Raw genomic sequence first — 23,581 nt, forward strand, 5'->3', positions numbered from 1 at the left:
AATAGATCGGGTAGATGCACAGAGTCTCTTGCCCAGAGTAGGTGAATCGAAGACCAGAGGACATAAGTTTAAGGCGAAGGGGAAAAGATTTAATAGGAAACTGAGGGATAACTTTTTCACACAAAGGGCAGTGGGTGTATGGAACAAGCTGCCACAGGAGATAGTTGAGGCGGGGACTATCCCAACGTTTAAGAAGCAGTTCGACCTGTACATGGATAGGGCAGGTTTGGAGGGATATGGACCAAATACTGGCAGGTGGGACCAGTGTAGCTGGGCCATGTTGGCTGGTGTGGGCAAGTTGAGCCAAAGGTCCTGTTTCTATGCGGTATTACTATGACTCTATGATCACTTATTAACTTGTTTAAACATCTAACACAATTTCATAAGCGCACAGGGTTCATCATTTCTAATTAAAAATTACATCACCATTTTTATTTTTAATATATCAAATTTTATGTTTATTTTTCTTTTATATCATGTCCAAATATTTAATCCCATTGGAAAAGTATCTATTTAATATTTGAATCATTTCAGTACCATTAGTTGCAAGTTTATCTTGTGTACATGTTGGTCACCATCATTTTTCCTTTTAACAGCTTTCAGGAAAATATTACCTTTTTTAAGATTCATGAGAACTTCTTTTCTAAATGTCATTTTATTTTCCTGATTGCAATTTTTGTATTCCTTCCTGTACTCTTTATATCATTTGCCATCCTTTATTTTCTGTATATTATGTGTATTTGTTTTCTATTAAATTCAAAAATTCAATTTTTCACATGCCCTTATCCATGCAATGTTTATCATTACTGTCATTTATTCTTGTTCTTCAGAGAAATGAATTGCCTCAGATATTTATTGATCAGCTTTTTATATCTTTTCTCCAACCTCTTTATTTTGTTGTCCATCAATATATTTTTCTGTTCTTTCTCCACAGTTTCTCATTATCAGAAATTAGTTATTTTTCTAATTTATTATCAAGGCCTTGTCTTACTTAATTACCAAACAGCTGGTCTGGTTGTTGGGAGTGATGATAAATCAACCTTGCTTCAGGTTAGCAACTGTGAGCTTTGTAAGGATGCACTTAGGTGATCTTAAAATCAATCTAGCCAGTGATTTCATGACTAGAGATTGTCATCTAAACGCCTCTCACTATGTCTCTTAAGTGATGTGACACAGTGCTCCAACTGTCAGTTAGCCATGGACATCAGCCAATTTGGAAAATGGAAGTCCAGAATTAATAATGAGTGTATATTATACTGCACTCCACTATCACTCAAGCATTAGTGTGTGGGAAAGATGTACCCCATTTAGTTCACTGGTGGTTTCAAAGTTTTCTGCATGAGATAATGAATTGAACGGCTCTACCATTGAATTCAGTAGAATCTGTGATGTGGTGGTGTAGCTGGAAACACAACATAGCAACACAGCTGGTTGAGCTGTTGTCTCACAACTCCAATGACTCAGGTTCAATTCTGCCCTCGGATGCTCTTTGTGTGAAGTTTGCTCATTCTCCCTGTGACTGCGTGATTGTGCCCTAGGTGCTCTGGTTTCCTTCCACATCCCAAAGACATGCTGGTTGTTTAATTGATCTGTGTCGGTGTGTTAATTGCCCATAGTATGGAGGTGTGTAGAGGAATTTGAGGAGATTAAAATGAAATTTGTGTAGGATTAGTTTAACTGGGTGCTCAATGGTTAAGATGACCTTGGTGGGTTGAAGGGCATGTTTCCAACATGTATGGCAATATGATTATGCACGCCATGGATTATGCATGTCAGAGTTACAACTGAAAAGACTTGTAATAAATAATTTTCAATTGTCCTACGCCATATATTCAGAAAATAAGTACACCAGTTGCTTTCATTTGCTCTTGACAGGGAGATGTCTTGCTCCTCTTACAGACTACACCTCAGGAGAGTAAATGTCTGGGATATTGACTCTGATCAGATTATTCAATAGACAATAGACAATAGGTGCAAGAGTAGGCCATTCGGCGCTTCGAGCCAGCACCATGATTCAATGTAATCATGGCTGATCATCCACAATACTTCTCCCCATAACCCCTGACTCCGCTATTTTTAAGAGCCCTATCTAGCTCTCTTGAAAGCATCCAGAGAACCTGCCTCCACCGGCCTCTGAGGCAGAGAATTCCACAGACTCACCACACTCTGTGAGAAAAAGTGTTTCCTCGTCTCCATTCTAAATGGCTTACTCCTTATTCTTAAACTGTGGCCCCTGGTTCTGGACTCCCCCAACATCGGGAACATGTTTCCTGCCTCTAGCATGTCCAAACCCTTAACAGTCTTACATGTTTCAATGAGATACCCTCTCATCCTTCTAAACTCCAGAGTGTACAAGCCCAGCTGCTCCATTCTCTCAACATATGACAGTCCCGCCATCCCGGGAATTAACCTTGTAAACCTACGCTGTACTCAATAGCAATAATGTCCTTCCTCAAATTAGGGGACCAAAACTGCACACAATACTCCAGGTGTGGTCTCACTATGGCTCTGTACAACTGCAGAAAGACCTCTTTGCTCCTATATTCGATTCCTCTTGTTATAAAGGCCAACATGCCATTCGCTTTCTTCACTGCCTGCTGTACCTGCATGCTTACTTTCATAGACTGATGTACAAGGACCCCCAGATCCCGTTGTACTTCCCAATGTTTGTACATTCCCAACTTGACGCCATTTAGATAGTAATCTGCCTTCCTGTTTTTGCTACCAAAGTGGATAACCTCACATTTATCCGCATTAAACTTCATCTGCCATGCATCTGTCCACTCCCCCACTCTGCATTCTCATAGCATCCCCCTCACAGTTCACACTGCCACCCAGCTTTGTGTCATCTGCAAATTTGCAAATGTTACTTTGAATCCCTTCATCCAAATCATTGATGTATATTGTAAATAGCTGCGATCCCAGCACCGAGCCTTGCGGTACCCCACTAGTCACTGCCTGCCATTCTGAAAGGGACCCGTTAATCCCTACTCTGTGTTTCCTGTCTGCCAACCACTTCTCTATCCATGTCAGCACTCTACCCCCAGTACCATGTGACCTAATTTTGCCCACTAATCTCCTATGTGGGCCCTTATCAAATGCTTTCTGAAAGTCCAGGTACACTACATCCACTGGCTCTCCCTTGTCCATTTCCTGTTACATCTTCAAAAAATTCCAGAAGATTAGTCAAGCATGATTTCCCTTTCGTAAATCCATGCTGACTCGGACCGATCCTGTTACTGCTATCCAAGTGTTCGGCTATCTCATCTTTTATAATTGACTCCAGCATCTTCCCTACCACTGATGTCAGGCTAACTGGTCTATAATTCCCTGTTTTCTCTCTCCCGCCTTTCTTAAAAAGTGGGATAACATTAGCTACCCTCCAATCCACAGGAACTGATCCTGAGTCTATAGAACATTGGAAAATTATTACCAATGCATCCACGATTTCTAGAGCCGCTTCCTGAAGTACCCTGGGAAGCAGACCATCAGGCCCTGGGGATTTATCAGCCTTCAGTCCCATCAGTCTATCCAACACCATTTCCTGCCTAATGTGGATTTCCTTCAGTTCCTCTGTCACCCCAGATCCTCTGGCCACTACTATATCAGAAAGATTGTTTGTGTCTTCCTTAGTGAAGACAGATCCAAAGTACCTGTTCAACTCATCTGCCATTTCCTTGTTCCCCATAATAAATTCACCTTTTTCGGTCTTCAAGGGTCCAACTTTGGTCTTATCTAATTTTTTCCTCTTCACATACCTAAAGAAGCTTTTACTATCCTGCTTTATATTCTTGGCTAACTTTCCTTAGTACCTCATCTTTTCTTTGTCTTTTTGGTTATCTTCTGTTGTTCTTTAAACATTACCCAATCCTCTTGCTTCCCGCTCATCTTTGCTATGTTGTACTTCTTCACTTTCATTTTTATACTCTCCCCGGCATCCCTTGTCAGCCATGGTCTCCCCTTGGAATCTCTCTTCTTCCTAGGAATGAACTGATCCTGCACCTTCTGTATTATTCCTAGAAATACCTGCCATTTTTGTTCCACTGTCATCCCTGCTAGTGTATCTTTCTAGTCAACTTTGGCCAGCTCTTCCCTCATGGCCCATAGTCCCCTTTATTCAACTGCAACACTGACACCTCCGATCTACCCTTCTCCCTCTCCAATTGTAGATTAAACCTGACCATGTTATGGTCACTGCCCCCTAATGGCTCATTAACCTTGAGGTCCTTTATCAAATCCGGTTCATGACATAACACTAAATCCAGAATTGCCTTCTCCCTGGTAGGCTCCAATACAAGCGAAGGCACTCTACAAAGTCCATTTCTTGGGCTCCAGTACCAACCTGATTTTCCCAGTCTACCTGCATGTTGAAATCTCCCATAACAACCACAGCATTACTTTTACTACATGCCAATTTTAACTCCTGATTCAACTTGCGCCCTATGTCCAGGCTACTGTTTGGGGGCCTGTAGATTAGTCCCATTAGGGTCTTTTTTCCCTTACAATTCCTTAGTTCTATCCATACTGACTCCACATCTCCTGTTTCAATGTCACCCCTTGCAAGGGACTGAATTTCATTCCTCACCAACAGGGTAACCCCACCCCCTCTGCCCACCTGTCTGTCTTTTCGGTAAGCGGTATACCCTTGAATATTCATTTCCCAGCCCTGACCCTCTTGCAGCCATGTTCTTGGTTCTTGGTTTCTTGGTCCTCTAAAATATTCGAAATGGAATTTAAACTGGAGGTGGTAATTCCCACAACATCATACTTACCAGTTTCTAACTGAGCCTCAAGCTCGTCCACTTTATTCCTTATACTTCGTGCATTCATATACAGCACTTTGACCTCCGTATTCACTTCCCCCCTCGTACCACTCGCAATTATCCCTGACCTTACTCTGTTGTCCATTCTCGAGCTTTCCTTCCCATTAATTCGAGAACCTTTTGTAATTTTTCCTGTAGTCACTTCCCATTCAACTCCATCTTTATACTCCCAATTTGCCAATCCCTCCCCCCCATAATTTAGTTTAAACCCACACCTGTAGCCCTAGCAAACCTGCCTGCCAGAATGTCGGTCCCCCTCCAGTTAAGGTGTAGCCCGTCCCTTTTGTACAGGTCACCCCTACCCCAGAAGAGATCCCAGTAGTCTATAAATCTAAGGTACACACAATTGCTGGGGAAACTCAGCGGGTGCAGCAGCATCTATGGAGCGAAGGAAATAGGCGACGTTTCGGGCCGAAACCCTTCTTCAGACTGATGGGGGGTGGGGAAAGAAAGAAGGAAAAGGGGAGGAGGAGGAGGAGCCCGAGGGCGGGCGGATGGGAGGGTGGGAGGAGACAGCTAGAGGGTTAAGGAAGGGGAGGAGACAGCACGGGCTAGCCAAATTGGGAGAATTCAATGTTAATGCCATAAGGGCGCAAGGACCCCAGACGGAATATGAGGTGCTGTTCCTCCAATTTCCGCTGTTGCTCCCTCTGGCAATGGAGGAGACCCAGGACAGAGAGGTCGGATTGGGAATGGGAGGGGGAGTTGAAGTGCTGAGCCGCCGGGAGGTCAGGTAGGTTATTGCGGACTGAGCGGAGGTGTTCGGCGAAACGATCGCCCAACCTACGCTTGGTCTCACCGATGTAAATGAGCTGACATCTAGAGCAGCGGATGCAGTAGATGAGGTTGGAGGAGATACAGGTGAACCTTTGTCGCACCTGGAACGACTGCTTGGGACCTTGAATGGAGTCGAGGGGGGAGGTGAAGGGACATGTGTTGCATTTCTTGCGGTTGCAACGGAAAGTGCCCGGGGAGGGGGTGGTGCGGGAGGGAAGGGAAGAATTGACGAGGGAGTTGCGGAAACTCTATAAATCTAAATCCTTGCTCCCTGCTCCAGCCCCTCAGCCACATATTCAGATCCCCTATCGCCCTGTTCCTGTCCTCACTAGCACGAGGTACTGGAAGCAATCCAAAGATAACCACCCTAGAGGTCCGGCGTTTCAGTATTCTTCCCAACTCTCTGACGTCATGTCGGAGAACATCCTTCCTCTTCTTCCCGATGTCGTTTGTGCCTACTGCACAACTACTGCCGGCTCTCTCGAGGATGTTCTGAATTCGGCTCGTGACATCCTGAACCCTGGCACCAGGGAGGCAACAGACCATCCTCGCATATCGTCTGCCACCACAGAATCTCCTGTCCGCTCCTCAGACAATGGAGTCACCCACCACTAGGGCTCAGCCGACGTCGGTCTCGCCGGTCGAGTCCCATCTCCAGGATTGGAGCCACTGACGTGTCCGCCGCTCGGACTGGAAACATCGTCTCCCCGGACAGTTCCCAAGAGGGCGTACCTGTTTTCATTAGGCACAGCCACCTGAGTCTTCTGCACGCCACGACTTCCACCCTTTCTCTCCATCACACACCTTGGTTCTTCCCATATCCTCAGCGTGACTACCTCACTGTAGGTCCTGTCCAGGAAACTCTCGTTTTCCCGGATGGCCCTGAGGTCATCCAGCTGCTTCTCCAGTGCCTCAACACGGTCCTTTAGTAGCTGAAGCTGGACGCACTTGCCACAGTTGTAGCAGCCAGAGGCTCCATCTATGCCCCTGGGCTCCCACATCATGCAAGCCTCACACTGTCTCATCTGCCCCGACATGTGTTCACCCCGCTCCGTCCTCTCGAGCTTTATGTGTAGCCTCCTCTCCTCACCAAATACTCACACTTCCCGCACAAGGCTGCTCCCGCAGAGCCCTTGCTTATATTGATTGATAAATTGCCTAATTTACCAATTTACAAACCAAATTTTTCAGTTTTAAACTGTTTCCCCTCTCTGACTCACTTCTACCTCTCCTCCCACTCGGGCTAGAGCCAATCACTGCTTTTTCCTACTTCTCTTTTCTGCTGTTTCTTCAAAATCCACGGGAGCTCTGAGTTGGGTATGTCTGTGCTTTGCCTCTCTTTTTAAACTGTTTTCCCCCTCTGACTCACTTCTAACCCCTCCCACTCAGGCTAGAGCCAATCACTGTTTTTTCCTGCTTCTCATTTCTGCTGTTTCTTCAAAATCCACGGGAGCCCTGAGTTGAATTGATTCAAAGCTACGCACAACCGTTGTGTGCATAGTTTTGTGGATCAAATTCTATTAATCATTAGACATCATTTAATTGAGCAGAAAGTGTTTTAATTCAGAAGATCATTCGGAGACCATATGATATGGCATTGCTGGAACTTTTCCGACCCCAGAAGGCCACTAAATTGAGTTGCATGTCTAGAATCACCTCCACCCACCCCCCAAAAAATTAATTGCTAGCATTTAAACTCGTGCGCAACTGCTCACGTGAATGGCTCTATTCGCAATATTGTGAAACATGGTAGTTCACATTGGTTTGAGGATTGATTCTGCCAATGAAATTGACCCCAACTATAACCACATTCACACCAAATATCATTGTAGACAATTATTGTTTCAGCTGTTGAACATTTAAATCCATCTTTTAATTGGGAGCAAACCTTTCTCGTGTTGTGATCTTAATAATAAAGCCCAGGGAGTGTTGTTTGAGCACAGATTGAATTTGCGGGCAAATCATTATTCTGTCCTTGTTTTTGCTTCAGGTTCACATTTGCAATTAATTGATGAACTGTTCCCCTTCCACTGAGATTGAGCAGGTTACTAGTGCTCACGTAATTTCAACATTACCTTTGATTTTGACCTTTTATAAAGGTTTTGTACTTCACAATCTCGATTGTTTAAAAACACCACAGACAGCATGGTTCACAGTTTATTTAAGTTTGTTTATATTAAATTAAAAATATATTTTTGACAGATTCATGTAACAAAAAGGAAGAAATCTTCAAATTGTACAGCATAGATGATGGCTAAGCTGTAGGTTGCTGCAATATAACCCAGCTTTAAAGCATCATTCTACTTAAACACTCAAACAAAAGTTAGGAGGCAGGTTTACACTGTGAATGAGCACAGAAAAATCAAAGGCCAGGAATGAACATTGCCATCTGAAAGAAAAGAGCATAAGAAGCTAAACTAGAGGCTGAAGAGAATTATAGCTTCAACGTTAGTTATTGGTATTGTGAATACAGTTATTTGTTTTAAGCTGAGTTTCCAAAAGCTAATTAATAAGACACCAGACATAGAGCTAAGGCTTCCTATAGCTACAGCCGAGCGCAAAAGTTAAAACACCACGTTAACTAGTGCTGAACACATAATCATCAGCAGTTCTACAAGGCTGTGAATTTAAAAAAGCCACAGTCCAAATACATATATATACAAAACAACCCTAAAGGAACAAGTATGCCTCAAATAAAACAATTCCACAAATTAAAAGCAACAGTCTCCCTTATTTACAGATGCATCTAGCCATTTCTTTAACAATCTATAAAAAATACTATTCACATTTTCCGTGTAATGCAGTGAATTCAGTATCAATATTTGCTCAGAGTTTCATTGGTCAACTCTTTATCCTGCAACACAGCAAAGGCCTAGGGAACATACGATGATTTCATCGAAAGGAAACACCACCTTTTTACACAGGGTACCTACAGTGCTTTTTTACAATGCTGTGGCCATCCCAAAAATATATTTTGTCTTTGGAATTTTCCATTCAAACCATTCTGAGTTACTTGTGTAAACACCAAGCTCCAATGCAGAACATGATCCCTTCAATAAAAGGATAAGTATTGCAGACCACGTTAGTGATTGTTAGTCATTACTTCCAGTTTGGAAATATTTAATGAACTGTGAGTTAATGGATTAGGAATTAGGGCAGGATTTACATCAGACAGAATGTAGTTACATTAGACCAAATTTCTATGCATTACAACAAACAGAGCACATTATCAAACTACTGCAAATTCTCTTGATAACAGCAGGGTTATTTCACCTGCATTTTGTGAGTGAAGGATAGCTATAGAGTAGCTATATGTGCATTAAAGCAATCCAGTCACTTACAGTAACATTGCCTCTGGATGTGAGCCATGTGGGAATTTCGTTAAGATTTGGATTTGGTATTTATTTGGAGCTTTGAGTAGAACATGAATGTTGAGGTGAAGGGGGTGACGGTGCTACGAGAATCTTTTTTTTCTTTGCATGGAAACGCATGCCATTAAGACTCCTTTGGCAGATTTCCCACCCAACAGCCAGTCTCATTGGTAATGTGTATCTATCATAACTCCAAGTAACCTAATTTGGAGACTGATGTAAGGTATTAATTATTTTTTACCTACAAGCCATACCAACCAATCAATCATCATGACTGAACACCAGCCCCAACACCAGTGCATTTATCACAGACAATATATAAACTGGAAGCCAAAAAGCCTTAAGACAGAATAAACTGAATTGTCAAGGGTCAACATGGGACTGCTAATAAGGGCAATGGGAAGCCCAAGCACCTGCCCCCCCCCCCCCCCTTATCCTTGCTCTGATAGAAGAGATAGGCCTGACCATCAGTCAAGGGGGAGTGAAGAGCATCCAGTGTTAAAATGTGGATTGGTATCTTGATAATGAATTTCAATTGCATGTTCTTTAAACAAAGAGATCTTCTTATTAAGTTAAAATAATTCACAAATTAATTCAGTTTGTTGGTGTTCCAGACAAATGGTCCGGCTTGGGTCTGAATCCCACCATGGCAGCTGTAAAATTTAAATTCCAGTAGTTTAATCAATCAGTCTGAAGAAGAGCCCTGACCCAAAACGTCACCTATTCATGTTATCCAGGGATGCTGCCTGACCCACTCAGTTAGTCCAGCATTTTGTGTCTTGCCTTGATAAACCAGCATCTGCAGTTCCTTGTTTCTACTGGGATTTAAGTACTCTAGGTAACAATAGCTAAAAAACTACTGCTTGTTATAAACTCCCAACCAATTCACTAATGCCGCTCAGATGTGCCTTCTCGGTTTGGTCTCAATGAGATTCTGGACCCACCCGTTGCCTAGACCTTACGTGCCTGTGATGTCTGTAGCCTAGAAACACATAAATATAGATACCTGGCTCATTAGGCCCACGATGATAACCCCAAAAGCACTGCCAACAGCAACCATGTGAGGCCACCTTACACTTCAAAAAGGCACAACAGAGGATGTACTTCCTACAGCAGCTGAGGAAGCACAATCCGCCACAGGCAATGATGGTCCAATTCTACACGGCCATCGTAGAGTCTGTTCTCACCTTCTCCATCAAGGTCTGGTTTGGCTCAGCCACCAAGCACGACACCTGGAGGCTGCAGCGAATCGTCCGATCAGCAGAGAAGGTTATTGGCTGCAACCTCCCCTCCATTGATGAACTGTACACTGCAAGGGCCAGGAAGCGAGCGGGCAAGATCATCTCTGACCCCTCTCACCCTGGCCACAAACTCGTTGAATCACTTCCCTCTGGAAGGCGACTACGGACTGTCAAAGCTGCCACAGCCAGACATAAAAACAGTTTTTATCCACGAGTAGTTGCTCTACTCAACAGCCAAAAATCTGTAGCCTCCCTTTGATCTGGTATTTGTTGGTTCACATGCTTGATCAATGGTGTTTTATCATTAATGTTTTATTATTATGAATGTGTAGTGTTTTCTGATTCATTTGTAACTGTCGCTGTATGTCATGTTGTTACTTGTGGGCAGAGCACCAAGGCAAATTCCGTGTATGTGAATACTTGGCCAATAAACTTACTTACTTACTTACTTACTTCCACAAAGGACAGAAATCAGAGAAGTATCAAGGTTCACATTTCACAAGTTTAACATCTCCCCACAGCAGGACACTGGGCTGATAGTGTCTGTGGACAATCAGACTGCTGGTATTCTTTCTACAACAACACAATCTGCCTCAGGCTTCCAAGTAAAACAGTTCATCAGTTTCAATGCACGGAATAAACTCTTGCAAAGATTTTCTGTATTCCGCATGCACTCTATTGAAGTTGATGTGCAATTACCAGCAGTTAAAAATAAACATATAGCAATATGAAAAAGACAGATGGATAAAATAGAATCATAGAAAACAATGAAGCTTGCTTTGTACAGATCACTGTGACAGGATAAGCTTGGTATAATGATTTCCTGGTGAACTTGCCTATGTGTAATGTTTGGTGCTAGTGACCTTGGTTCCAAGTTGTCCAATGAGAATCCACCCCAGGTAAATTCACTGCGTGGAGCACTCCTAGATGTTGGGTTGTCTGATCATTCATACACTGCGACACAAAGTCATTCACAATCAAATGTTTTAAATTTCAAAGCCCCATTGTTCACCAGCTCCTTTCAGGCTTCATGTCTGACTTGATACAGCCTAAAAGCCCTGTCCCACGGTACGAGGTCATTCCAAGAGCTGTCCCGAGTTTAAAAAAAATCAAACTCATGGTAAGCACGGAGAATGAACGTAGCGGGTACGTCGGAGCTCGGGGACGTCTTTTAGCGGCTCGTAACGCTAACGGCAGGTACTCGGGAAGATTCGCTAACGGAAGGTAAGCACGGGAAAACTCGTGAAGATTTTTCAACATGTTGAAAAATGTCCACGAGAGCCCCGAGTACCGACGAGTGGCCATTATCGTAAATCTCTGAGTTCGAATCAGGGAAAACTCGGGAGAGCTCTTGGAATGAACTCGTACCGTGGGACAGGGCTTTTACGAGCTCTGAGATTCCAGCAGCGGGCTAAACCCTAAAGTCTGAATGTCCCTCTATGAACCATCCTCCAATTCTTTAACCCATCCCAATGAAAAACCCTGTCCTAAAAAAAAGTTGTAGACACAAAAAGCGGGACAGGCAGCATCTCTGGAGAGAAGGAATGGCGAACATTTCGTTTATTTGGTTTAAGCAAGTACCTGCAGTTGCTTCCTAGAATCAAGTAATCCATATCAAATGATGTTTACTAATCACTGCACACAGCCTCACAGAGTGTTGACTATTTCCTCAAAAAAATTCTAAAGCCAATATGTTTTGTGTATATCAGTTTGAGATCTACAGGGAGCTAGGGCCCATCTGAACTTCAAGAAAGAATGAACAGCAGTTGGCTCTCATTGTGAAAATATTACCCAAGTCTTTGTTCACATTACCCCTTCATGCTGTGTATTAACTTCAAGCAAAAACATAAGGGAGACATTTTACCAAAAACGCAAGAGAAAACTTTTAACCAGTTGTCTAAATCAGGCAGATACAGACAACTATTGTGGTTGGACCTTGATCTGTTCACAATGTAGCTTTCCCAGGTCCTCGTGGCAGTCTGCTCAGGACTAGTGTGTTGTGGGCACCACATCTGTTGTATAAGTCAATTATCTGTCCAGTCCCCAGTTCGAAGCGCGATTAACCTCTGCACAATAATGCTCCCATTGAAACTGCAAGCAGTTAATATTTAACACGTCGACCGCAGCTTATCACATCCCAAGGATCCCTCACAGTGATTCACAGTGGAATGAATCATATAATAGTATGGTTAAGGTGACCTTGATAAAATGATCTTCTGGCCAGACTTTCATACAGGCATCAGATTGTTGAAAACAGTGATTATATGAAAAGCCAGGCTGTGCACAGGAACGGTATATACAAACTCTTCTCTATACATCAATAACATTCCTCTCTGGAATTAAATGTGCCTCTTGTAAATTGAATTTGAGAACCCGATGTTTTAGTCAGGCTAAACGATACATAAACTAATGCTGTCAAAGCATTTCTAAACTCAAGGCAGGATGATTGATTATTAATAGTTCCAGGGAACATTGAATTCTTTGAGGTTGAAGCTCAAAGGAGAGGGAAGTGAAAGGCCACCGGAGAATGGATACTGATGGAATTTTGATTGGGTGGAGGTGTTGTTGCTGGGGAATGCCACCAATTGTGCTTACACACCACACTGCCCCTCCCATTCACCTTTCTTACACCAGGCCAGCAAGCTTACAGTAATGTCATTACCATCTCCGTATGGAGATTTCCCTCACTACTGTGATACTCAGACACAAAGGCCTATTCTGAGGAACACCCCCATGTTGAAATAAAAGAAGATGTATCAAAGAGTGAAGACACAATTACCCAAAGATGGACTTTCTATCAGCTGGGATGGAAAAAAGACGCTGACAAATAGGCAAGGCATTGAAGGTTGGCATGAATGTATTGGGCTGAAGGGACGGATTCTGTGCTGTATAACACTATAACAACCTACTGTGGTGACGTTTTGTGGGATTGGAAAAGGAAGCAGGTTCTTTGTCTCATACCAACACAGAAATCACTGGTTGGACTTGATCACTCCCTTACTCAAGATTGGGGTTAGAGGATCCAGAAGTTAGAGGATCCAGAACCAGTGTCACGGTTGGAAGTCAAAGGGTGTGACATTTATGGGTGTGATGAGGAGGCATTTCTTCACCCAGAGGTTGGTGAAGTTCTGATAGTCTCTACTACAGAAGCTTGTGGTGGCCAAGTCACAGAATATATATAAGAAGACAGATAGATTTCTAGGCACGTCATCTATGGGTAAAGGGGAGAGAATGGCAATATGGTATTGGGATAGGGGACCATCCATGATCATATTGACTGATATAGTAGTGTCAAAGGGCTGAATGGCCTCCTCCTCCTGCTGCTGGCTCCTATGTGCCCGTGCATCATGTATTAACCAGAACGTCAGAGGAAACAGAGAGATGACATAAGAGATGTTATGACCTACCAACATACCAAGGGGTGAAAAGTTACTGGACCTGATGGGAATGTTGAGAGGAGGTTACAGTAAGATCAGCTGTGATCTTATCGAATAGGCTAGCAGGATCAAGGGACAGCGTGGCCTACTCCTGCTCTGAATTTGTATGTTTTATGTTTGCGTGTAGATAGAGAACAAGGAAAGATTCTTGATGCAGTAGTTCCACGCACTTATTAATAGCCGCTGCTTAACGCCACATGAAGGCCACTCAACCCATCATGCTTGTACTGACTCTCTGAAAGTCCTATCCAACAAACCTCACTGTAATTAAGTCTGACCCATAACTCTGCAAAGTTCTTCAAATCTGAAAAACAGCCATAGTTAGTGTCAGATGTCCCCAGTCAGGTTACAATTGCACTGTCATCTAGAACCACAGTTATTGCTGTCAGTTTCTGTATGACGTTTCCATCGTGAGTATCTGTACTTACAATTGCTTAGAAAAAAGATGCAATACATTCTATTATACATGTCGTCTATGCAGAATGCTGGCAATAGCTCCTGATTTTGACCATGACAAGAAATGCCACTTAATGTGTGACAAAACCTCAAGGAGTTGGATCCATTTGACTGCGTTTCCATTATGTGCAGTGTTCCCCAGGTTAGATCGCTCTAGTAATCAATTCTGGATCAATCTGTGCCCATTGGGAAATTATTCCGGGAGCTTCCATGTGTGATTCACCTCAACGCAGTTGACATTTTCCTTGCATCAGCCCGCACACCCAATGATGTCATTGCTCGTGCAGTGGCTGTTGTCACGGTTACTGAAATAAATTCATGCATAAAGGTGTAACATTGTTTATCAAATTCAAAACTCAAGAAGCAATCCCATAACAAATTAGCAGAGTGTTGAGTTGACGGGTTCCCAGTGTGACATTAATATTTAACTCACAGTTTCGGCTGGACTTATTTTTCATTACTGTGAATACTCTTGGCTTTCATTTTATGCGGCATTTCCATGTTATGCATCTCAGTACACGAAGCTGTCATATCGGTTAGATTATTCTATTCATACCTCACAGAGGCATGGGCCGTTCATAGAATTGGGCATGACTGCGGCACGGGATCAAGATTAAACACAAAATGGAGATCATTGAGCTGCCTAACCATGGGATTTTTCTTACCTCTGTGGCTGCCATTGGGAGAGATCTTTGTCCACCTTCCCAGCAGTTAACATGGTAGGAATGTGGCAGTAGCAGGCTCTATGTATGGCTTGCGATGGGAACCCAACAAATCCCCTTTATCACTGTGTGAACTGCTGCAAAACTATTTCTAATTTCAACCTGATTTTCAAAGCCTCTCACTGTCAGACAGCAAGATTACAAGATTATTCAACGCAGAGATGACCACTTTTGAGTTTCTACCCCACCATTTTGCTGTCTTTATATGAGTTATTAAATCTCACATAAAGTCACTGGTGTACATGACAAACCAGTCACCATATGGCCAGCTGGCCGGTAAACCAAACCCATGCAGTGACCTGAATCTCCTCAGCCCCATTCATCTTTAGTTCAAAGAGGAGATTTTTCAACCTTTGAGTGTCCCCGGCTTATCTCCCATTGGAGACTGCGATATGTTTTAATGACTGATATGCACCCATTTCGATCAAAACATTTAACTGCAGGTTAAATAAGGTGTCTAGGCCCTGGGACAAAAATATTAAGCAATGGTTAGCATCAAAATAGGAAAAAACAACAATCCTTTGAAGCACTTAACGACAAATTGTTGACAGAATCGACTGACCTAGATTGTAAATAGACGTTGTGTTCTTTTTCATGTTCAACGCTATTGCAGCACTGCCTTTGGGAAAACTTGCAATGTGGTGTTTCCGGAGAGCAATGTTATAGAGCCAAGCAGTAATCAGTCATGTAATTTCCGATTAACCTTGTGGCTTTGGTAAAGAGTGAGCAATTACTCTAACACTGCAGGGAAGGCCACCTTGAGATACCAGCACTTTATCATTTCCAGAAAAAAGATATCAATGGGCTGATTAGCTGAGTTCACTCACATTCCTTCACTTCTTTCTGTGAAGATATGCAAGCTTCGGTAATGCTGGGGAACCTTGCAGGTGCAATTGCCTGAGTCAGCCAGTGTGTGCCAACTCTGCGCCAAGCTGTCTTGCTTTCTTTCCTGACTGAATGCAACCAGTGACTAGCTTCACGTCTCTGATAAGATCCAGCCTGCCTCTTGAACTCCTGTCCAACTGACTAAAAAAAAGTGTATCTTTTTAATACGTGTTGTTCTGGTGGCCCCATTGCTGACTGAATGAGTTCATGTCTTTGTGCCAGTGACGGTAAAGAAACACTGGATGAGACTTAATAAAAGCAGCATAATCATGACATTTACAATATCAACCTTAGTAATAAACACAATTGGCATAAATGATGTGTGCTTATCATAGACAAAACAAACCCCTTCCATTAATTTTTCAATTACAAAACTGTTCTCTCAATCTATTATTTAGAATTAAGAATGGCACTACTTTCCAATCTTTTCAAAGGTTATCCATTATTAAACTGTATTTAAGTACAAAAAAGAATTGAGAGATCTGCTACATAATAAAGCCACCTTCAAAATGAAGCCTGCTATAGTGTTCAGGTAAATAGTGGGTATAGGGGTGGAAAGGGGTCAATCAACAATGAGATGTGCTTGCTTCAGGACCAGTAGTCAGGTCAGGCCCATCCAGGTTAGTTCCATTGTCAATTGTTGAAAAAACTTATTACATGGGGTGCCATGTCAGCTTACCAATTTAGAGGATTCAACCTGTACCAGATATTGAGATGTTAGCATGATCCTCCCCCCCCCAAAAAAAATTCATACCTTAGTGTTACTGATGGGCTGAGTTTGTGGATTTTCGCCCTAATTAGAGGGTTATGTTTGGTTGGACAAACAATCTTTGAGAATTAACCCTCAACTTGAACACTCCTGGAGCCATCCACACCCACCCTCCTCCCCATCCCCCCATTGACAGGCTATTGCACTCTGTTCCTTGACCATAACTTTCTGAATCATCTTGTGGAAGGTCCAAAAGAAAACTCAATCCCAAAGATCTACATTTTTGGTACTTCCACAGCAATCCTTCATTTTTCTGTTTATAACCATATTGCTTTGTAACGGGTGTCAGTTCAGAAGCTTCGAATTGGACTAGGGCTGAATTCTAGCAATCCAACTCTCCTTCAGTTCAGACAAAGTTTGTCAGTACTAAGACCTCAGACATATTCCTTCCAGTTATCATTGAGGATACCAGTTTCTAGTTTGATGAGGAGGTCCAGTGAAGCTGGAATCCCAGGAGGTGTGAGGTTACACCACTGTGTTACGCTGTCCATATGAAGGCAGTACAGTCCCTGGCTTTAGTGAGAACTCTGAAAGATACTCAGGGTTCTCTGCCACGATGGGTTTGATGCGTCCATTCTGCTTGTAAAAAAACTTTGTGCCGTACTCATGCAGGTACTCAGGATTGTGCATGGTACCTTTGGACAGGTAACTGTGGTTCCAGTAGTCAGGGTTATCAAAGGCCTTGTCAACGTTTTCTGATATGGCAATCTTGTCCTGTAGATATTCTGGGTTCTCAACCACATTGACAAACGTATTGAGATAGAGGGGTTCGTTCACGTACTCGTCCTCTGTGGTCTGTGGCCCCTCTGGGACATTGTGGTACTCCGGGTTATCCAGAGCATGGACGTCACCATTTTTCCGAAGAGTCACAAATGGGTTCTCCTCCACGGGGTTCAAGAACTCTGCGAAAGAATCAATGAAACCATTATATCTTTGGTACAGAGGAAAATATAGTTGTAATTCCTGAACTCCATTTAAATTCCAAATCACCAGTAAATTATTTGGATGAGTACAATCCATACAACTCCCAGGGGGCTCATCCTCACCCAGAGCCAGATAGTCCATTTGGGCGACACTGCCTTCACCAACCTAAGGAGTGAGTACCATCTACACAATGCATTGCAGATACGACACTGGCTATTCTGACAGCACTTCCCAAACCTGGGACATCCGCCACCAAGGATGAGAACAACACGCACATGGAAAACCACCACCTACAGAGTCCCCTCCAAATCACACACCACCTTACCCCAGCTGCCCATCCAGCTTTACCACTCAACCCGAGTTCTCCAGCGTTCCATATTGCACTGAGCTAAGAGGCTGGACACACTTCACGCGGGTAATATGACGATGATTTATATGAGAATATCAAAGTATAATTAATAACTTTGCAGATTATATTAAAGTAGGTGGTATCAAGGATAATGAAGGTGGCTAACAAAAATTACAGCAGTGTCTTGATCAGTTGGGCAAGTGGGATAAGGAATGGCAATGAGGTTTAATGCAGATAAGCGTGAGGTGTTGTCATCCAGTGCAGGATCTTCACAGTGAATAATAGGGCCCTGGGGAGTGTTGTAGAGCAGAGAGATCTAGGAATACAGATGCATAGTTCCCTGAAAGTGATGTCACAGGTAGGTAGGGTGGTAAAGAAGAGGCTTTCATCAGTCAGGGTATTGGGTGTAGAAGTTGGGACGTTGTGTTTAGTTTAGTTCATTATTGTGAAAAGGGTTTTTGTTGCATGCTGTCAAGTCAGCAAAAAGACTATGCAAAATTACAATCAAGCTGTCCATGGTGTACAGGTACAGGTTAAGGGAATAACGTTTAGTGCAAGAGTAAAGTCCGATACATGTTGTACAAGACGTTGGTGAGGCCACATTTTGAGTACTTGTTCAGTTTTGGTCACCCTGCTGTAGGAAGGATGTTGTTAAGCCAGAACGAGTGAAGAGATTTACAAGAATATTGCCAGGACTTGAGGGGCTGAGCTAAGGGGAGAGGTTGAGCACGCTAGGACTTTATTCCTTGGAGTGCAAGAGACTGAGGGGTGATCTTATAGAGGTATATAACATTATGAGGTGGAATAGATAGGGTGAATGCAATTTTAACAGGTTTAAGGTGAGAGGGGAAAGATATAGTCCAAATGTAAAGGGTGAAATTTTCACTCAGAAGGTGGTGGGTATATGGAACCAGGTGTCAGAGGTGATCGTTGAGGTAGGTACTATCCTGGCATTTAAAAGACTCTTGCACAGGTATATGGATAGGAAAGATTTAGAGGAATTTAGGCCAAATGCAAGCAAATGGGACTAACTTAAATGGGACTAACTTAAATGGGACATATTGGTCATCGTGGTCGAGTTGGGCCGAAGAGCCATTTTCTGTGCTGTATGACTCTATGACACTTGTAACTGGGACATCCAGAAGGCCCCGTTCAATAGAATGGAGTCACTGACCTTCACTCGGAGAGCAAATGAAGCTGAGTGGTTTGTTCTGTTTTTACTGTAATTTATGTTAGTGCTTCTGATTAATTCAGTTTGGTTGAATGTGAATTTAAATGAATGAATTGCTTTTTAATTGTAATTTATTTATTGATCTATATATATAAATTACAACTTTTTTTCAACTCTCACTTGATATCTTCAATGATCAAAGATTTAGAGAGAATGTAGAAGGCCTTGGACTAGTATAGATTCCAGGAGGCTTGTGGGATGGTTGGGGGCAGGACTTTAGTCTCCACCACCTGAGGCCAAGTTGTCATTCACGTCCTTGCAGAATGGTTGAAGTGTCAAGGCCGGCAGGAATTTGGGAGTTGTGTGGCCACGAATGGGAGGTGCGATCTCGGGCATCAATTCAGATTGAAGCAGCAATTAAACCTTGAGCTGTGCATGGCACCTCAGGTGGGGAACGCAGTGTTTGTCAGGGTGTCTCCACCATCTGAAGGGAGTGAGAGACTGGAGGATAGCATGGTGCAGAAGACGGGCGAGGCAGCAGATGAACTTGGGGACAAGGACACGGACTTTATGCATTGCTGACCTGTGAACCGTGGATGAAGGATGGGCGGCTGTGATGAGTTGGGACAAGAGCAGCAGAGGTTTGGAGCAATGCAAAGTCTGGTTAAAGGTGGGAGGGTGGCAGGAGAGCGCTGGAACTGGTAATGAGAGCAGGGGCGGAGGTGTCTGCTGCTGACTGGTGGCACAGTAGACAGCGCATGGGTAAACCCAGCAGCAGGGCTACAGTGGCCTGGCTAAGCCTCCATCAGCACCAGAGGAACAAGGTATCAGAGTTTACTGCAGGAGTGAAAGCCACACATCTGGTCCTTCTGAAGTTAAATCTGGAAGTTTCAGTTCTTTTGGTAATTGGTGGTGAAAGGCATGACAATTCAGAAAAAACAAGCATCTGCTTGAGTCTCCGCACATCTCACACTTCCTATCATTGTCACTAGACCTTTTCCCCCTTATACCACTCAAATGGCAACAGGTTTTATATCTGATGCTCTCTGAACAGATTGGGTTGCCTTGACTTTCCTGCTGAGTGGATTTTTCTCGTTCATTGGTACACGGATTCCCCAGAAGTGAAGATATCGTTCCAAATCTGTCCTCCTGAAAATGACATTGAGCTGGGGTCTCTGCAACAGCACTGGGTTGAGCAGCATTTGTTGGTGGAGGAAAGTGGTCAGCGTTTCAGGTTGAAACTCTGCATCAGGACTCCTTTCCCTCCACAGATGCTGCTAAACCCCTTTGGGTTCTTCCAGCACATTATTTATTGCTCCAGATTCCAGCGTTTGTTCAAAAGTTCATAAGTTGTAGGAGCAGAATACCATTCGGCCCATGAAGTCTACTCTGCCATTTAATCATGGCTGATCTATCTTTCCCTCTCAACCCAATTCCCCTGCCTTCTCCCCTTAACCCTTGACACCTTTACTAATCTAAAATCTCCGCCTTGAAAATGACGGCCTCCACAGGTGTCTGTGACAATGTATTTCACCGTTTCACCACCCTCTGACTAAAGTGTCTAAAATGAGCTGGATTCAGTCTGCCACCCAGTCTCACCATCCCGGGTATCCTGTGACTGCGTCCAGTACAGGGCAGGATGAGCTGTCCCATCCCCACTCTGGAGGCCAGGGCATCGTCTTCAGAGAGACCAAGCCTTAGGAATTAGAGAGACCCTGATCGATCCTGACTGGAGGCCAAGCAAGGGCTTAACTCTCGGGTGGTGTATATAGTGTAAACATATCTGACTGACATTTATAAACCATTGAAGTCTACTAAATGTATAAACATAAAGATGATCTCAACTAATAATTAAATTGACAAATTACCAATTGCATAAAAATAGGTTTCACAAAAATGTACAAAGGATTAATTGGATAGGCAGTATAGACAGACTGTGTGAAGCAACCGGTCTGTGCTGCTGTTTATGTTCCCATTGGGCTTCATTTCATCGAGCATCCTCCCTCTCCATCGGTGTGACCCTTTATTTCTTCTCCCTCAAGTGCTAGCCTTTCTCCTGGCTCTTTGGGTACATCATTTTACATGAGTTCTTGGAGACTCTAGTTACACTCTTCTCCAAAGTGAAAAGATTCTCTCTCTCTTCATTCAAACAAACTTGTAATCGTTGAAAGACCTCCATATGTGCATCGCTCAGGCTTCCTCCCAGTCCATTCATCTTTCCCTGAAAGGTCAACCTCAGTCTGAACCTACCCTTACCCTCTCAGCCTCCAGGATGCGAATCGCCTGTAGTGAATGGGGTTCCTGATCTTATGAACGTCCGGTCAGTGTGGGTCATAGAGGTGGATTTGCAGGCGTTGCTGGGGAAAACCTGTAGCATTGGGCACTCCATATAGACCCTGACTGGTCCATCACACTTTCACCATGTCAGGTTCTAACACTCCTAGTCTTCCCCAGTTTACTGTGGGTTGGCATACGTCTGGGACCTACTTGCCTGGGAACGGTAGCATTTTGGTGGTTCTGAGACAGTGCGACTTCAAAGACCTCAACTGTCTCCTGCTGAGAAGCGAGCCAGCTTGCTTCCATCTTCTCTGGGAGGCACCTTCCCCTGTGCCCCTCTTCCTGAATACTGAGCACTGTAATGAGGGTCGGGGTTCAACAGGCTTCTGCATACGTCCAACATAAATCTCCTTTGAATTCTAGCATTGAAGCCTCATGCTTTGCACTGTGTGTGGCTCTGCATTTTATGCAAATGATCCCTCAGATTTTGGGGGACCCTAGCCCTGATAATGAACAGGGATGCACTTACTACAAAGTTACATTCTGAAATAAAGCATTGCATCACTAACAAATTCGACTTTCATAGAATTGTGGAAAAAACAGAGAGTTATTTGGCTGGCGAGAATGTGCTGCCTCCCAATTCAAAAAGTTGAACAGACGGCAATTACATCTTCAGAGGTTTCAGAGAACATTACTAACCTGCGCGCGAATGTTTGGGCTTGGTGTCTGCCTTGGATAGTCTTGTCAGTGTTCGGTCCTCCTGAGTAGGTCCTGCTCGCTCACAAACTACTGAGAGAAGGATCGAAAGGTTGAGGAGACAGTGGACATGCTGGTCAGCATGTCTAACTAGGTCATTTACTCCATGGTTTATGTTTCTAACTAAACCTCTGACATAGAAGCACTCAAGTATTAACAACTTGTATTTGTGTGGTGGAACTAATGTGGAACCCCCCCCCAAGGTGCTTCATGAAAGGTTCATAGATAAAGTTTGATATTGAGCTAGGGAGGGGCTTGTAAAACAGATGCCCAATGTGATAGATTTTATTGAACATTTTTGGCAGAGGAGAGAGAGTGGGAGAGGCGGACAGGTTCAGGGAAATAATTCCAGGGATTGATACTGGGCACCACCACCATCAGACAAGCACACAGATCGATCAACAGATAGTGAGTGATTCTTTTCAAGATAATAACTCTCCTTCTTAAATAGTGGAACCACTCAGCCAACAATGTAATTTTCATGTCGCCATATATTAAAGTTTTCTGCCAATTCAGCTCTGTGTTCACAACTGTGGGCGTGTAACTCAGAATGATACCAGGCCCACAGATTATGTCCTGCTCTCTGGCTGGGCTTGTTATCCCATGAGGATTAACGATAGGTTATTGCTTGAGATGTTTAAAGGAGGTGCTGGGCTAGATTGCTGGAAGGTGTTCTCCTTTCCTAGGAGCATTATAATATTAGAGAATAACCCAATAATTGGAGCAGGGGCAGTCAGGGCAGGCATAGGGAACAATACTTCATGGTTATTGGGTGATGGTTTCTAATGGTACGGTGTTGTTGGGAAAATGGAGGGTAAGCTCCAGGTCAGTCAGGTTCAAACAAATTCTCAGGAAGTATAAATGGCCTTCTCCACCAAGCGCCCGCCTGGGAAGCATTTGTAGGAACTCTGCAGCTAATCTTGCCGTACTGGGTGAGGGGCTCGGGGACTTGGTGAGGAACATAAAGACAGTGTTGTCTCGAGGCTGTGCTTGACACCCGTACAGAGAACCACCTGAGCAATCCTCTTGCTTTTTGTGGCCACCAGTTTTATGCGGGGTAGGCGTTGATCTGTCACTGTCTTCCCGATAAACAACTGGATGAAATATTGTTCCACGAGAAGGGGGCACGGAAACAGGGAGGCAGGAGGGAATTCTGCTGGAGAAGGTTCACAGGCAGGATGAGACCAGAGGAACATCATAGTGGAAAGAGTCACCACAGGAAGATTGGACCTGATGGCTTCCTGTTTGGGTGAACTCAGCTGACAGCAGACACTCACGTTCCCAGTTCTGGTTGCCATTCTCAGAAACACTGTAACGGTGTGTCATACGAGAAGTGGCAAATGCATTTTTGGATCATTTTAGATGTGCCACCTCCTACCTCAGTAGCGTTCCTTGTCTTATGTGCTTGCACTATCTAGTGTGAAGGGCAACAGTTACTATGACCCTGCATTTCAAGAAAGAACAGATTAAGTCTACAGAGAACCTCAGAGTGTCCAAATGTAGTTTATGGCCAATTAAGTATTTTCAAAGCCTAATATGGCTGAATCAGCATTGGTATCACGATGCTATCACATTGAAGGGTCACAAGAAGGGTCCAGAACTGAAACGTCACCCATCCTTTTT

General features: G+C 43.6%; 1 protein-coding gene and 1 long non-coding RNA gene across 7 annotated transcripts in view; one reads left to right on the top strand and one right to left on the bottom strand.

The window, feature by feature from the left end:
• The first annotated feature begins 14,500 nt into the window (after nucleotides 1–14,500).
• Nucleotides 14,501–15,331, top strand: LOC116975331. The gene is made up of 2 exons (XR_004412599.1): nucleotides 14,501–15,080; nucleotides 15,123–15,331. It is a non-coding gene; the product is annotated as an uncharacterized LOC116975331 (long non-coding RNA).
• A 687-nt stretch (nucleotides 15,332–16,018) lies between these two features.
• The window catches only part of erbb4 (erb-b2 receptor tyrosine kinase 4), a 798,196-nt gene continuing 790,633 nt past the window's right edge, over nucleotides 16,019–23,581 (bottom strand). For 5 of the 6 annotated variants that reach the window (XM_033024309.1, XM_033024312.1, XM_033024311.1 and 2 more), the window contains 2 exons: nucleotides 21,902–21,991; nucleotides 16,019–17,383 (listed from right to left, as the gene is read on the bottom strand). In XM_033024309.1, coding sequence (XP_032880200.1) covers nucleotides 16,947–17,383; nucleotides 21,902–21,991 — 527 coding nt within the window. In that variant the 3' untranslated portion in view covers nucleotides 16,019–16,946. The remainder of the gene's footprint in view (nucleotides 17,384–21,901; nucleotides 21,992–23,581) is intronic. The other variant, XM_033024308.1, reaches the window with a different exon arrangement.

This window comes from Amblyraja radiata, chromosome 7 (genome assembly GCF_010909765.2).
Source record: "Amblyraja radiata isolate CabotCenter1 chromosome 7, sAmbRad1.1.pri, whole genome shotgun sequence".
Lineage (NCBI taxonomy): Eukaryota > Metazoa > Chordata > Chondrichthyes > Rajiformes > Rajidae > Amblyraja > Amblyraja radiata.